Source organism: Gastrolobium bilobum, unplaced genomic scaffold, assembly GCF_033153095.1.
Source record: "Gastrolobium bilobum isolate Gb01-03AN ecotype WA unplaced genomic scaffold, APGP_CSIRO_Gbil_v1 utg5409, whole genome shotgun sequence".
In the NCBI taxonomy this organism is placed as follows: Eukaryota; Viridiplantae; Streptophyta; class Magnoliopsida; order Fabales; family Fabaceae; genus Gastrolobium; species Gastrolobium bilobum.
This window is the reverse complement of record NW_026897097.1, coordinates 62,452-76,221: the sequence shown is the minus strand read 5'-3', so window position 1 is coordinate 76,221 and position 13,770 is coordinate 62,452. Positions and strand designations below refer to the sequence as shown.

General features: G+C 34.0%; 2 protein-coding genes and 1 non-coding gene across 3 annotated transcripts; all 3 read left to right on the top strand.

Annotated features, from left to right (window-relative positions):
* Nucleotides 1-1,577: 1,577 nt before the first annotated feature.
* Nucleotides 1,578-1,650, top strand: TRNAE-CUC (transfer RNA glutamic acid (anticodon CUC)). The gene has a single exon. It is a non-coding gene; the product is annotated as a tRNA-Glu (tRNA).
* A 750-nt stretch (nt 1,651-2,400) lies between these two features.
* Nucleotides 2,401-3,537, top strand: LOC133304118 (1-Cys peroxiredoxin). The gene is made up of 4 exons (XM_061504091.1): nt 2,401-2,518; nt 2,619-2,767; nt 3,047-3,190; nt 3,292-3,537. The coding sequence occupies exons 1-4, from the start codon at nt 2,401-2,403 to the stop codon at nt 3,535-3,537; spliced, it is 657 nt and encodes a 218-aa protein (XP_061360075.1).
* A 4,388-nt stretch (nt 3,538-7,925) lies between these two features.
* LOC133304104 (probable polyamine transporter At1g31830) lies at nt 7,926-9,235 on the top strand. Its single transcript, XM_061504077.1, has 3 exons — nt 7,926-7,956; nt 8,156-8,372; nt 8,614-9,235. The coding sequence occupies exons 1-3, from the start codon at nt 7,926-7,928 to the stop codon at nt 9,233-9,235; spliced, it is 870 nt and encodes a 289-aa protein (XP_061360061.1).
* Nucleotides 9,236-13,770: the final 4,535 nt, after the last annotated feature.

The following is a 13,770-nucleotide window of genomic DNA, read 5'->3' as shown; positions in this document are numbered from 1 at the left end:
GGTTTGTCACTCAATGTGGAACTAATAGGTAAGAGTAATTTGGTTTGCTTAGCTAGCTAACAAATATCACAAGGTGAAACTTCTTTTATTGGAATGAAAGAAAATTGATCAGACATGTCCTTCATTACAGAATGGGATAAGTGCCCAAGTCTAAAGTGCCATAAAAGAGAGGCATTATTTTTCAAACTGGAAAAATTACAACGGATACTGTCATCTAGCTGAGCTGTAGCACGTTTCGGGATGGGGTAGCTGGTTAGCACATACAAGCCATTCTTTTCCTCAGCTGAACCAATCAATTCCCTGGTATGCTTCTGTTTGATAAGACATGAAGATTCTCAGAACATTTGCAGCAGTGTATGACTCCATTATCTTAAGAACACTCGATGTAAGGCCAAAGAGTTATAACATGCATAAACAACAACTTTTATTTGTTGAAGGAGGGGAAACTGCAATGTTTTCTAATTTATGCTTCCTAGCTTATTATCATTGGCTTTGTGCGGTGATATGTAACCTTAATTAGCCCGGTGGAGTGATGATCTCAACTATTAGCAATGTAAAAAAGAAAGCTTTTTAATATAATAATATTGCCTACACACTATTAATATGATAAAACCCTAGATTTAATATAAGAATTCACAATGTTTTTTTATTTTTGTTGAGTTAACTTGATACTAATTACCTTCTTTGAAGGGAGTTGGCTCTTTCTGGTATTTCTACAAACTTCAACTCTTTAAGAAGGCTATGAGAGACTAATCCAAAGTACGGGATGAGTCATGAATAAAAATATTTAAACCCTTCTCAAAAGTGACATGTGAAAATCGAATCGAGGCTTTTTTATTTATTTATTTACTCAGTTCCTTTGTTATCAAGATAGCTACCACTTTAATTACGGACCTAGTGAACGACGGGGATTGGTTCATATTAATGGCTTTAAAAATAAAAGTTGTAAAATAAACCAAAATATTCTCCCGTTAAATCACTTTAAAATGATATAATATAATTTGTTTGACATACAAAAATGAATAAATAAACATATTCGTTTCTAAATGGATATTCTTTCCGACATTTCGAAGTGTGTTATAAAAGTCACATTGGTCCCATTGCTTTGTGCGGATCAAGATTTCATGACTTTATCCAAAAACAAGAAAATCCTTCATTTCGCAACAAGGCAATCATCAAAGTCTTCACCTATCAAGCCTTTTGATTAGTCAAAAACAAAGATAAGATAAATAGTTGAACCTAAAAGCACCAATAATGACGAAATAGAGCAATACTACTTTAACCCATTGAATGGCAATTATTTTCATCATTTTTACATAAAGAATTAGAACTAAAAAATAAAATAAAAATGATTTTTTATAATTATTAATAAAGATATTTTCATGTTGATCGAATATGTCAACGCAAACAATGCAACCATAGGGCAAGTGAAGAATGTATGTAGGTAAGATCATATAACTTTAAGGTGACCCCAAGCAGAAGGCACAAGAATTTCCATTCACTATATGCTCTTGTTTTGTTACCGGCTGCAAATGTTTAAAAATTATAAAGTATTATAACATCACACGTTACGCAAATCCGTTGTAGTCTAGTTGGTCAGGATATTCGGCTCTCACCCGAAAGACCCGGGTTCAAGTCCCGGCAACGGAAAGTTGATTTTTTTCTCTCCAAAACTGAATTTGAAAAGCAATGTTAAAACGAAACACATGAATATTTTTGTATGGAAAACTGCCAATAACAAGATATCAATACCTAAATTAATTTGAACATTATATTTTTTAAAAGTTTTTATAACTGATATCTCATAATAGATAAGACGACACTCAAAAACTCTTGTTTAAGAGTCACAGCAGGATCCAAAAAACTAACGAAGATAAGGGGACGAAAGAAGAAAACGAGAAAATTCAAAAAAATAAAGAGTAAAGAACTTTTTTATTCCTAACAAAAAAATAATATCCTAGTTTAATTCCTTACAAAAATAAATTAATCAGATAATCCTTAACAAATTCAAAATAGACACAATTTAGTCTAATATGGATCTTTTTTGAATTCGCGAGGGACTATAATTTCAACTAAATGAGTCCACTTTAAATTTGTTAAGGACTAATTTATTTTTATAAGAGACTAAAAGTGAAGAACGTATAAAAATACTATTGACTCAAAAATAAAAAAATGTTGAGAACAAAAGGTAAGAGAAGATGTACGTGGAGAAAACTGTGGGACTCCAGTGACATGTAAGCAACAGCACAGTCACGTTCGATAGCCACAACATGCCACGTTCTCTTCATGCAAGGAACTGTCCTTTGTTTTTATATAATCTCAGTTTGCGCATATTCTGATCCATGACATAAAGCATAAACCGTAAGAGTGTTGAAATTTGAAAACCAGAAACTTGGAAAAATGCCAGGCCTTACCATCGGAGACTCAATTCCTGACCTTGAAGTTGAAACTACTCATGGCAAAATCAAGCTCCACCAGTTCTGTGCTGATAGCTGGACCATCCTTTTCTCTCACCCAGGTTCTCATTGTTAACTTTTATAGATTATTGTGTCTATCTATGATATATCTGTTTCTTTGAGTTCTCTATGTTGATGCATGGTTATATAATATGTATTTAGGTGATTTCACCCCGGTTTGTACCACTGAACTTGGTAAGATGGCTCAGTATGCTTCTGAGTTTTATCAAAGAGGAGTGAAGCTATTGGGTATTTCCTGTGATGATCTTCTATCCCACTTTGAATGGATCAAAGACATTGAAGCCTACACTGTGAGTTTTTTTTAATTGTTCTTATTAAAATTGACATCAGAATAACAAAATTCACTTCCCATTGAACCCTCAATTAGGAAAAGGGGTATCTATAACACCCCATGTGCACTGGTGTGTTATATCTCATAATTTTTATAGTACCCTGCATATTTGTAAAGAGATTATTTTTCGCGAATTTGAACTATGACCTTTGGTCACAAAAGGAGGAAACAAAAAACAAATTATGGCCTTTGCATTTGAGGATATCTAAGTGTGTTTAGTTTTACTTGTTGCATGCAGCCAGGTGCAAAGGTGAACTATCCAATCATTGCTGATCCCAGCAGAGAAATCATCAAGCAACTCAACATGGTTGACCCTGATGAGAAAGATTCCAATGGTAACCTACCCTCAAGGGCTCTTCATTGTGTGGGACCAGATATGAAGGTATAAAATTTTCTGTGATCAAATTAATAAATTTTGCATTTTTTTTCCTCTATAAGTAATGAGGGGCTAGGCTAATATGTTAATTTGGTGGGTTGTTGCAGATCAAGCTGAGTTTTCTCTACCCTGCAACAACTGGTAGGAACATGGATGAAGTGTTGAGGGTGATAGAGTCATTGCAGAAGGCCTCAAAGTTCAAGGTTGCAACCCCAGCAAATTGGAAGCCAGGGGACTCGGTTGTGATTTCCCCTGATGTGACTAACGAGCAAGCCAAGGAAATGTTCCCTCGAGGTTTTGAGACTGTTGATCTTCCATCAAAGAAGGAATATTTGCGTTTCACTAAAGTTTGATGTCCTACTTGAAGGACAACTCTGCCAAATCTCAATGTCATCATCTACTTAATGAAACTATGTCTAGTTAAAGTACACTCTTGTATGTGTTAATTAGCTTCCTTAATTTCCTGTTTTGTTATATATAAAAAATACACTTAATGTATCCTTTTGTTGACCATGGACTTCAAATATATCTACGTTTATCATGCTGTAAAAATCCTGAACTATAAGTTTGAGTTTTAACTAGTTTGTTCCTCCACTTTTAAAATACTTTTTTGGGTCTTATAAATTCCACACTAGCACACAAATGTGAGACTCCTAACATTGCCAACACATTAAGGCCACGGCGGCTTTCACTCTAACCCGGTAGTAGCCCTTTCTCCCTTTGGGCGGCTTCACCCACCTATCAGGTAGCCTTTTTCACAGTTTGACTCTCAACGAGAGCACCAAATGATAGGGACCTATGGGATCACCATATCAAAAGTTAGCTCACAGTTTGACTCTCAACGAGAGCACCAAATGATAGGGACTCATAGGATCACCATATTAAAAGCTAGCTCAAAGGGTGGAAGTGCCCAAGGCCTTATAAATCTCACAAAAGCTAGCTCAAAAGTTTGTTGCGACTCTTGACAGGGTCACGGAAATTTCCCTGTTACAAATTTAATTGAAACTTTTTGTGCTAATAATGTTTTTTATTTAAATTATTTGATAGTTTTAAAACATTAATATATTTAAAAATATGTGATGATATAAATATAATTTATATATAATGAATATTTATTCAGGCTCCTAATTTTTTTTTTTAATCTCCGAGTTTGTTTGGTTTAACTTATTTTTAGCATAAAAATTATTTAAAATTTATAATTAAAAATAAGAGTTTAAAAATTAAAGTTAAAGTTATTCGGAGATTAAATGACTTTTTTAGCTTTAACAGCTATTTTAAAACTCAAGTTGTAAATAAGCTGTTTCACTAAAATAATTTATACAAATTCAAATCTAATTAAAATTATTTTAAAGGTTATATTTGTAAATTTCTATATTATTAATGAAATTTCATATAAACATAAAAATTATTTGAAATATTAAAATAAATTTTAAAAAATGAGAAATACTTATTTTTTAACCAATTTTTAAAATAAAAATTAAATATATTTATATATTAATATATCAATTTTTAGATATTATTTTTAAAAAAATTTATTTTTTATTTATCAAATACTTATTTATATAAATAAGTATTTTCAGAATTTTTTTTCAATATATCAATATATGATAACTATATGGCCATGCACTCTATAGGAAAATATGACTTTGTGAGTAAAAGGCAGAAGCTTTCACCTTTTGTTGGGAGCTTTTATAATTAACGGGTGTGCACAGTTAAATTCGTTTTCGGTTTTCTTTATTGAACCAAATAGAACTCAAAAAAATATTTTTATTTGGAGAACCGAATTGGTTTATTTTTTGGAATCAGTTCAGAATCAACTTTGAACAAATTTAAAACTAGTTTGAACTGATTTTGTTTTGAACCAATTCAAACTAGTTTTGAATATAAAACTAACCCACCTGTGATCTATCAGTTCAAACATATGATAATTCATGTTATTTACATGTTCAATAAAAAGATGGGGCAGGATATTCTTACACTGGTGTAAGAGTTAGAAGTCTTACACTCAATCTTGACCATTGATCCACTTGTATCCAATGGCTCATATTACTAAAAAATTTGAGCTGTTAGATATAAATGGAATCAACGGATAAAATTGAGAGTGTAACTTACACTGGTGTAAAATGATCCTGACCCTAAAAAGATATGTAAATTGTAAAATTCACAACTTGTTTAAATGTCTATTTGAATCCTCTCTTTTTTTAAGCTAGGAGTACTTATAAGTATAAGTTAGGCCAAACAGGTTTTGAGAAAATCTCTTATAATAAAAATCTCTCTTTTTATAATGAAGAAAAAAGCTAAAAGCTAAACGCTCTTAGGAAGAGCTTTTTAAAGAAAAAGGTTTATCGAGTATAGCAAACATTGGAGGTCGGCTTCTTCATTTACTATACTACCTAGCTCTCCAACGTTCACTACAAAAAAGACGGAGTCTAGGGACATTATCTTAACCACATTTAAATTTAATGTCGTAAAATCAATTTTTACTACGCACTTAATGTGGCAAAATAACTCCATTCACAGTAAATCTTTTCTTATTCTTGCTTATTTTGCTTCTCATTTATTTATTTTTTCTTTTTCTTTTTATATTGTTTCTCTTCTCCCCTAAGCCTTTTTCCGTTCCTTTCTCCAAAATACGCCTCATCCAAAACCCTAATCACACTCTCCAATCCAATCCTCCGTAGAACTACATCAGATTCCCCTTCGGCATCACCTTCAGAATCTCCCTCGCCAGATCAAGCGTCGTTCTTCCTCAATCATCCTCCACCTCAGGATTTGCACCGAGCTCCAAAAGAAGCTTCGCGACGCCAGGTCTCACATACCCTGCCGCCATGTGAAGCGCCGCCAGGCCGCCGCTGTTGTTGCGGTGGCCAGCATTCGGACGCACGGTTTCGAGCCTAGTCTGGCGACGAAGAGGAGCGCTGTTCTGCCGTCAGCGTCTACGGCGTCGACGTCGCGGCCGTCGACAGCTTCGATGAGGCGGTTAAGGGCAGACTCATCGACTTTCTTGGCGGCGGTCCACCATGGAGTCTTGTACTCGGCGAGGACGTCTTTGGCTATGAAGTCGTACATGAGCCAATGTGTCTTTGCTCGACTCTGCAGAGAATCGCGATGAAAGATTCAAGGATTTTTCATCCAAAAAGTTGAACAAGGCACAACATAATTAGTAAAACCTAATTTTTAATTGTTTCTTTTTTCCTTTTATTTTTTCAGATTCAATTTCTCTTGTTGATTTTCTTCTCTATCGCCGAATCACAAACCAGAGCTTGAATGCAGCATTTACTTTCGTTTTTATTTTTAGAATTAAGTTATATATGATTATATTTAAGAGATGGAGATTTCTAAAAGTAAAATCTATAAATTGGTAACACTTTGAAATCAAACTTAATTTTGTTTGGCTTTTATTCTATGGTCTTCGCCCTAACAATGAAATAAAATAAAATAATTTCATTTTTTCGCTTTGTCATGATGTTCACAGTCATGGCAAGGGACATTATCCATTCATCAAGCATATTCATTCTCTCATGATGATGATTTTTATTTCTAGTTATATGTCATTGAATGTTATTTTTACATTGATGCTATTATGAAAACATTGTTTTATACACTGCTTGGATCAGGATTTTAGTTTTCTTTTCACGACAAAGACTTGCCCAAAAGGTAAAATCCAAACACTTTAAAAATTAGCTGTTGAAGCCCACATTTATAAGATCATTAGGACTGTTAGCAAAGGGTGCATTTGAAAGCACCTTCTTTTTTGAACGAGAATATGACAATACAGATATTTAAATTTAAGTTGGCTTTAATAGTATGACAATGGAACTCTGTAGCTAGAGTTGCAACAGACTAATGCATATCTGTGTCTATTATGTAGCCTCATATATAGGATTACCAATGATGTGGAGTATCCCACAGGCATAGTTACCCTTTTGTTTGGGTTATTCGCAACTTATCTGAATTATAGACTTCTTTGCCTATACATTTTAGTGGTAATCAAATGTTTAGCTTTACCTAAAATGATTTTTTTTTACTAGGTAATGATCAGATTTTGAAGGAATTTCTTAGTAATGCTGAAGCTGAAATGAGGTCTTTGGCTCAACTTTATGCCAACATGATATAAGTTTAGTTCTTTCCTTTTGAGGATACTTTGGTCATTAAATGGTGAATTCCAGATATGATGAGGGATGTGTTTGAAATTCTGAACAGTTGGGGAATGCCAAAGCCCATTATGTGATGCGCCCGGTGCAGTTACGACTTTTGTCTGAAGTTTTTCTTTTTGACTAGTAGAAATAGTTCATTTCCTTTATATCATAATTTTTAAGAGGGTTTAATTACTTTACTTCTTTAGTAAATCAATATTTTTGAGTGCCAAAGATAACTTACATTAACTTATCTTGAGTCGGAACAAAACCACTAATACACACCATCTACCTGATTCAAATACATATAAGAAAATGCAGTTCTTTTCCAAAATTTGCAGTTTATTATTTTGATTTCACTTAGCTTTGGTGCTTTATCTGATATTTATTGACACTTTGGTCTTTTCTCCTGATACAGAGAAGAAAAGTGCAAGCGAAGCAACACAGAAGAAATTATTTTTACCAAAAAGGTAAAATTAATTATGACTAAGACTAACTAATAAGAACAAAATAAACAAAAATTTATATATGTCTTGCTTGTATACTTATGCTTAGGAATAAAAAAAATAATTTAGCCAAACATCAACACTTGCACATATACTCATATGAATCTAGGTTCTAATTTGAGAAGGACAGGTACATTTGAAGTTTAAATCCCAAGTTTAGAAAGCCACTTTTCTACAGGCCTTGGAAGGTACTCCTTGAGTCCTTGTAATATTTTCATTGATGGATTAATAAGCATCATCTATTATGAGAGTTGACACCCTTCCGAAAGCTTGAAATTACTAGTGTTATCTTAATATGATTTTGTGTAGATATTGTCTTTGGATAATAGGAAATGCATCAACTTTGAGCAACAGCGACTCAGTATGGGGAAAAGTAGTTCTTGATGCTAAGAAAAGGGACTGCTTCCACAATGCTGATGATGATAAGGAGTTGGCTCAGGCTATTGAGGATGCCTTGCTTGAGCTTGAACTACTCGACGAATTCGAGACCCCATTTAAGAAACTCAGTCTAGGGAACAAGCCAGAGACATGTGTTATTTCCTCCAGGTAATTGGTGTCATTACATTTACACTTCATATAAATATATAATATATCCATAAACTGAAGATCACAATCGAAAATGAAGTAAAATTAAGTAAGTTTTAACAATCATGAGAAGCATATTGAAGATGTTTGTTTGGTATCATTGCTAATTTGAGGAACTAATATTCCTATAAATGTGTAGCAGACATTTTATGAGGGAAAAGCAAATGAAGGGAAGGTGGCGATAAATGGGGAAAGATGAGTGACCTGAAGCTTTGATTACTGCTGAGACGGGTACCATGTTCCCTGAAAACAATGGCTATGTGGTTTGGGTTTCCTATGCTTTGGGTCCCTATTGGGGGTTTCAGCAAGGATGGATGAAGTGGCTGAGTGGGGTGATAGATAATGCTTTATACCCAGTTCTATTTCTTGATTCTCTGAAGTCAGGAATCCCTGCATTAGGTGGTGGCTTACCTAGAGTTGTTGCAACCTGGGGTCTGACAATACTTCTCACTTATTTGAACTATAGGGGTTTAACCATTGTGGGAGGGATTGCTGTTTGTTTAGTGATTTTCTCGATCCTACCTTTTGTGGTTATGGGGTTGTTGGCAATTCCATACTTAGAACCTTCAAGATGGGCTGTGACAAACCTAAATGATGTTGACTGGAATTTGTATTTGAATACTCTATTTTGGAATCTTAATTATTGGGACTCCATAAGTACTCTTTCTGGAGAAGTGGAAAATCCAAAGAAAACTCTTCCAAAAGCTTTGTTTTTTGCTATAATCCTAGTAGTTTTGAGTTACTTCTTTCCTCTTCTAATTGGTACGGGTGCTGTTCCCGTCAACCGTGAGTTGTGGACTGATGGGTACTTCTCAGATATTTAATACTGTGTTTAACTACAATAAATGCTGTTTTCGTTAAATTTCAGCAAGTAAAAAAGTAGCCACAATTTAGTGTGGCTATTTTTTTTAAATTTTTTTTTAACTATTTTAGCCACATTCAAATCGTGCCAAATTTAACTTTAATTGTAGCTAAATATATGCTACCACACTGAGTTAGAATGTGGCTAAGTAAAACAAATAATGTGGCTAAAATATTGCTACGCCATCATTAGCCACATTTATAAAAAGTGTGGTAGCTTCTGTTTGCCACATTTTTTATGTGATTTAGCCACATTTCTGAATGTGGCTAAAGAGCAATTTTTTTGTAGTGGTTGTCCTAGTCAAGAAGGCCCATGGGAAACAACATGTTTGTGTCGACTACGCCGACCTCAACAAAGCCTACCATAAGAAATCATAACGCATGCCCAACCTCGATGATCTCATCGATGACTCCTCAGTGTTTTGTTTCTCTTTTCATGGATTCCTATTCGAGCTACAACCAAATCCTTACGAACAGAGAAAATGACTTTTATCGCTCAGAAGACTAGTTACTACTACAATGTGATGCACTTTGGACTGAAGAACATAAGAGCTACCTACCAGGAGATGATGAACAAGGTGCTTGAGAAGCTGATTGGCAAAGTCATAAATGTGTACTTGCTATTGTTGGTGGAATGATTGAATCAGAATCCCTCCCGTCAATTGTCATCTCATCAAGGCTTTTTGCGATCGTCCCTTTGTTGATCTCTCGCCCTAAAGTCCCTTATTGGGTAGCTTCTTGGAGCATCAAATGCCAAGTAAATGGCCTCCTCCACAAGAACCCAGAACACAGCCCCTAAACCCAACTCACAGCAGCCAAAACACTTAACAACAAGGGTCTCTTACTCCCAAAAGGCCTAGTACTAAGTGTTTACAAGATTTAGGGAGAAGAACCAATGAGGAATGTGATCACTTGGTGGTTTTCCAAGGAGAGGGAGGCAATGCAATGGTGAAGAGGCTGATCAGCAACCAAAGGAGTCTCACGTAGTATAAAAAATATGGCCTAGGATTATGTGCCAATCGATATTTATAGTCTCATTAAGTTTAATCTGTCGGTATTAGAGCTAATAGTTCCGCTAATCATTTTAATCTCAAACTTCATATTCTGAACCTAACCATTTTTTAGGATTTGTCATATTTTTATTATCATTTTTGCAACACTTTGCCGGTACGCGTTTTCACGTAGCCAATATGAGTCCTGACGCCAGTTCTCATTATTTTGACTCCAAACTTGATATACCAGTCCTAAATATTATTCAAGGAATATTCATACACTTATTATAATTTTTCGGGATACTTCATCGGTACACACTTATACTGTAAAACAGAACCAGTATCTGCACTTTTCGTCAGAAAAACGACTTTCAGCGTTATTAATCCCTTGCGATAATTATTCTAACCTTACCATATTTTTTTAAGGTCAACTATGGAATTATTTTCTAAATTCATATTTAATCATTTAATTTCCTAATTTAACGGTGCAGGTTCTTACAGTCTTTCTCCTAGAGTCTCATGTTAAGATGAGTTCGGGTCACAGCACGGTGGATATGACGGTTAGGATTCCTAAAAGTTGACTTAGGGTTTCTTGCCAAAGTTTGGTATTTTGGGCCTTTGAACCCATGGTTACTATAAAGGGGCTTGAAATAGAACCCATGGACTGAAAGGAAGAAAGAAAAGGGAAGATGAATTTTTTGTTCCAATTTGTAATTTTATTTTATTTTATTTTCTTTAGGGAACCATGTATTAAAGTCTAATTTATAATTGCTTTATTTTTATGGATGAATGAATTATATGAAGTGATAACATGTTTGATGTGACAACATTCCATATAGAATAGATTGTGCCATATTGTTGCATAACTTTTTAATTATATAAGCATAGTAACTATTATGTCTTCAGCGACTAGTATGATAATTATTATGAGATTATTTTAATTTTTAGATTATCTTAAAAAAATTAATTAATAATTATTATGTTTTTTTTCTAAAAAATATATAGATTAATAATTGAATTAATTAATTTTAGCTAATAAAAATCAAGACAAATAATCCAAAATTTTTTTCTAAAAGAAAACTGTTTATTTTGCGAGTAAATTATGGGTCTTCTAGAATGGTCATGTATAAACACAAGCTGCATACCACAATCATGTATCATGATTGTGTGAAGCACACACTGTCTTTCATGATTGAATTTCAGGACCTTAATGATTTTAAAATTCTAATAAGCTAAGCAATGCACGTTCATCGGTGCACTGCTTACATAGTTTTTGAAATGAAACAAAGGATACTCTCAATTGAATAATTTCAGGAAATTGAAAAATTACTTATGTTTAATGGGAGGAGATTTAAATTACGAAATTAATTTAACCTCCAGGCACATTGTGAGCCTATCAATAAAATAACCATGTGAGGCCTCATCGGATAAGCATGATTGGATTTTATTGGGTCTTAATAATTTCAAAATTTTAATAAAGTATTCTACGACTCATCACCCTTCAATACTAAGTTATTAAAGACAATATTTGAAATTAAACAATGAATTTTACATTCAACAAAGCTTATGAAAATTCTCAATAAAAAGATTTAATGGGTGAAGGTTTTACATTAAGAATTTAATTTTAAAACTTGTGGGCTACATTTGTGGGTCCATTAATAAAATGGTCATGTGAAGCCCCGACGGATAAGCATGATCGAATTTTAGTTGATTGGACCTTAATAATTTCAAACTTTAGTAAGGTATTGATAAACCTTTAGTTTATCTTGTTTAATGGACTAAAATAATATGAATTATCTAGTTGAACAAGTCAAAAATTAGGGTTTTAAAATGATAATCATGAACATTATCTGATTGTTGGAACTAAATAATATATTTGCTATTTTTAAAGGGATTTGATAACAAATGATTCAAATATGAAGATTTAGATAAAGAGAGACCAAATCAGAAAAGATATGGATAGATGGAAAGCAAAACAAAAAGATTTGTAGATCTTATCAAGATTCCCAAGTTGTTAGAAGAGGGAGCTTAAGCCCCTATTCAGAAGCTTAAGCTCCCTAAAAATGCAAATAGCTACTGCCTCTGGGCGCTTAAGCCCCCAACTCAGGGCTTAAGCGTGCCACAAGAAGAAAGTTTTGTCGCGAGGAGCGCGCTTAAGCGCCCTCAATCGCGCTTAAGCGCCCTCAATCGCGCTTAAGCGCGCAACGCGAGTCAGAAATCACTGTGCTAGGGCGCTTAAGCGCGCTACAACAAGCTTAAGTGCCCAGACAAGTCCAACTTAGGTCATTCAAGTTTTCTACTGCAATACGAACTCTTGACCTATTTAAACACCGTTGGGGACCAGAAATACATAACTTTCACATTGTAAAACAACTCTTGGGTGCTTGGAGGCTGAAGGAACGCGAAGGAACATCAGATTCATGTTCGTGAGCGGCGGAGACGGATCAACGTCAAGTGTTCACTGGAGATATTGAAGATCCACCAATTATCTATGGAGTTTGGGGGAGCTTTTCTATTTTCTTTTGTTCTTGATTTTGCTATGTCCGGCTAGTTCTTTAAGTAGTTAGGGTTAGATGGATTTTAGTCGATTTAGGGTAAATTACACAAAAACACCTTGTACTTATGGGTTGTTTCAAAAGAACACTATAAACTTTCAATTGTGTCAATTAACCTCCTTAAACTATAATTCTAAAACAATTTAACATATTTAACAAAATTAAGACAATAATACCCTTATTTTTAACCTATCCATGTTAATCGTTATCACCGCTCCTGCTCTTGCTCCACGGCCCTCACGGTCCCCACCTTGTCATCCGACATAGTTTGTGTCTTTATTTTCAAGTGCAGTTTCTAGTATGAATTTAGTAAGCAATTGATCAGAAAAGAAGAGATGAAAGAGATACTTAATGGTCAAACAAATCACACAATTCATTGCTCGCAATCCGTCAATGAGCCTAGTGCTTTTTTTCATTATGGAGGTTTTACCAAGCACTCAGATAATAGCATCAAAGAATGCCAAGTAAAACCCATATTGCAGCAATTGCAAAGATGAAACCAAATATGTCTTTGAATTAATGAAATATTTGTTCTTTTGACCACAACATAGTCACCAGTATTCAAACAAATGACTTCACCTTACCTTGGTTCATCTGCAGTTCAAGGAAGACCCTATGCAACAGATATTCTCTACTTCTCTTCTTCAGTTACCATCTCTTGTATCTTCTTCACAAATTCTTCCTCTTTCAACTTTTCCCTTTGGTACAAAATCATTCTATTGAAATTGTTGCTACCAAATTCATCGAAAAATAACAATGATAATAATGAAAAATGATCAATCAATCAATTACCTCAGTTCTTACCTTGAATGATTTTTTATTAGTGACTTTCTGGTGTTTCTTTCTCCACCTTCTTGCTCAAAAGTGTTTGAAGATTCCATTCGTTCAATTCAAACTCAAAACTCTAATTGGTGAATGAATTATTAACCATTCTGATTTTTTTTGTATAAA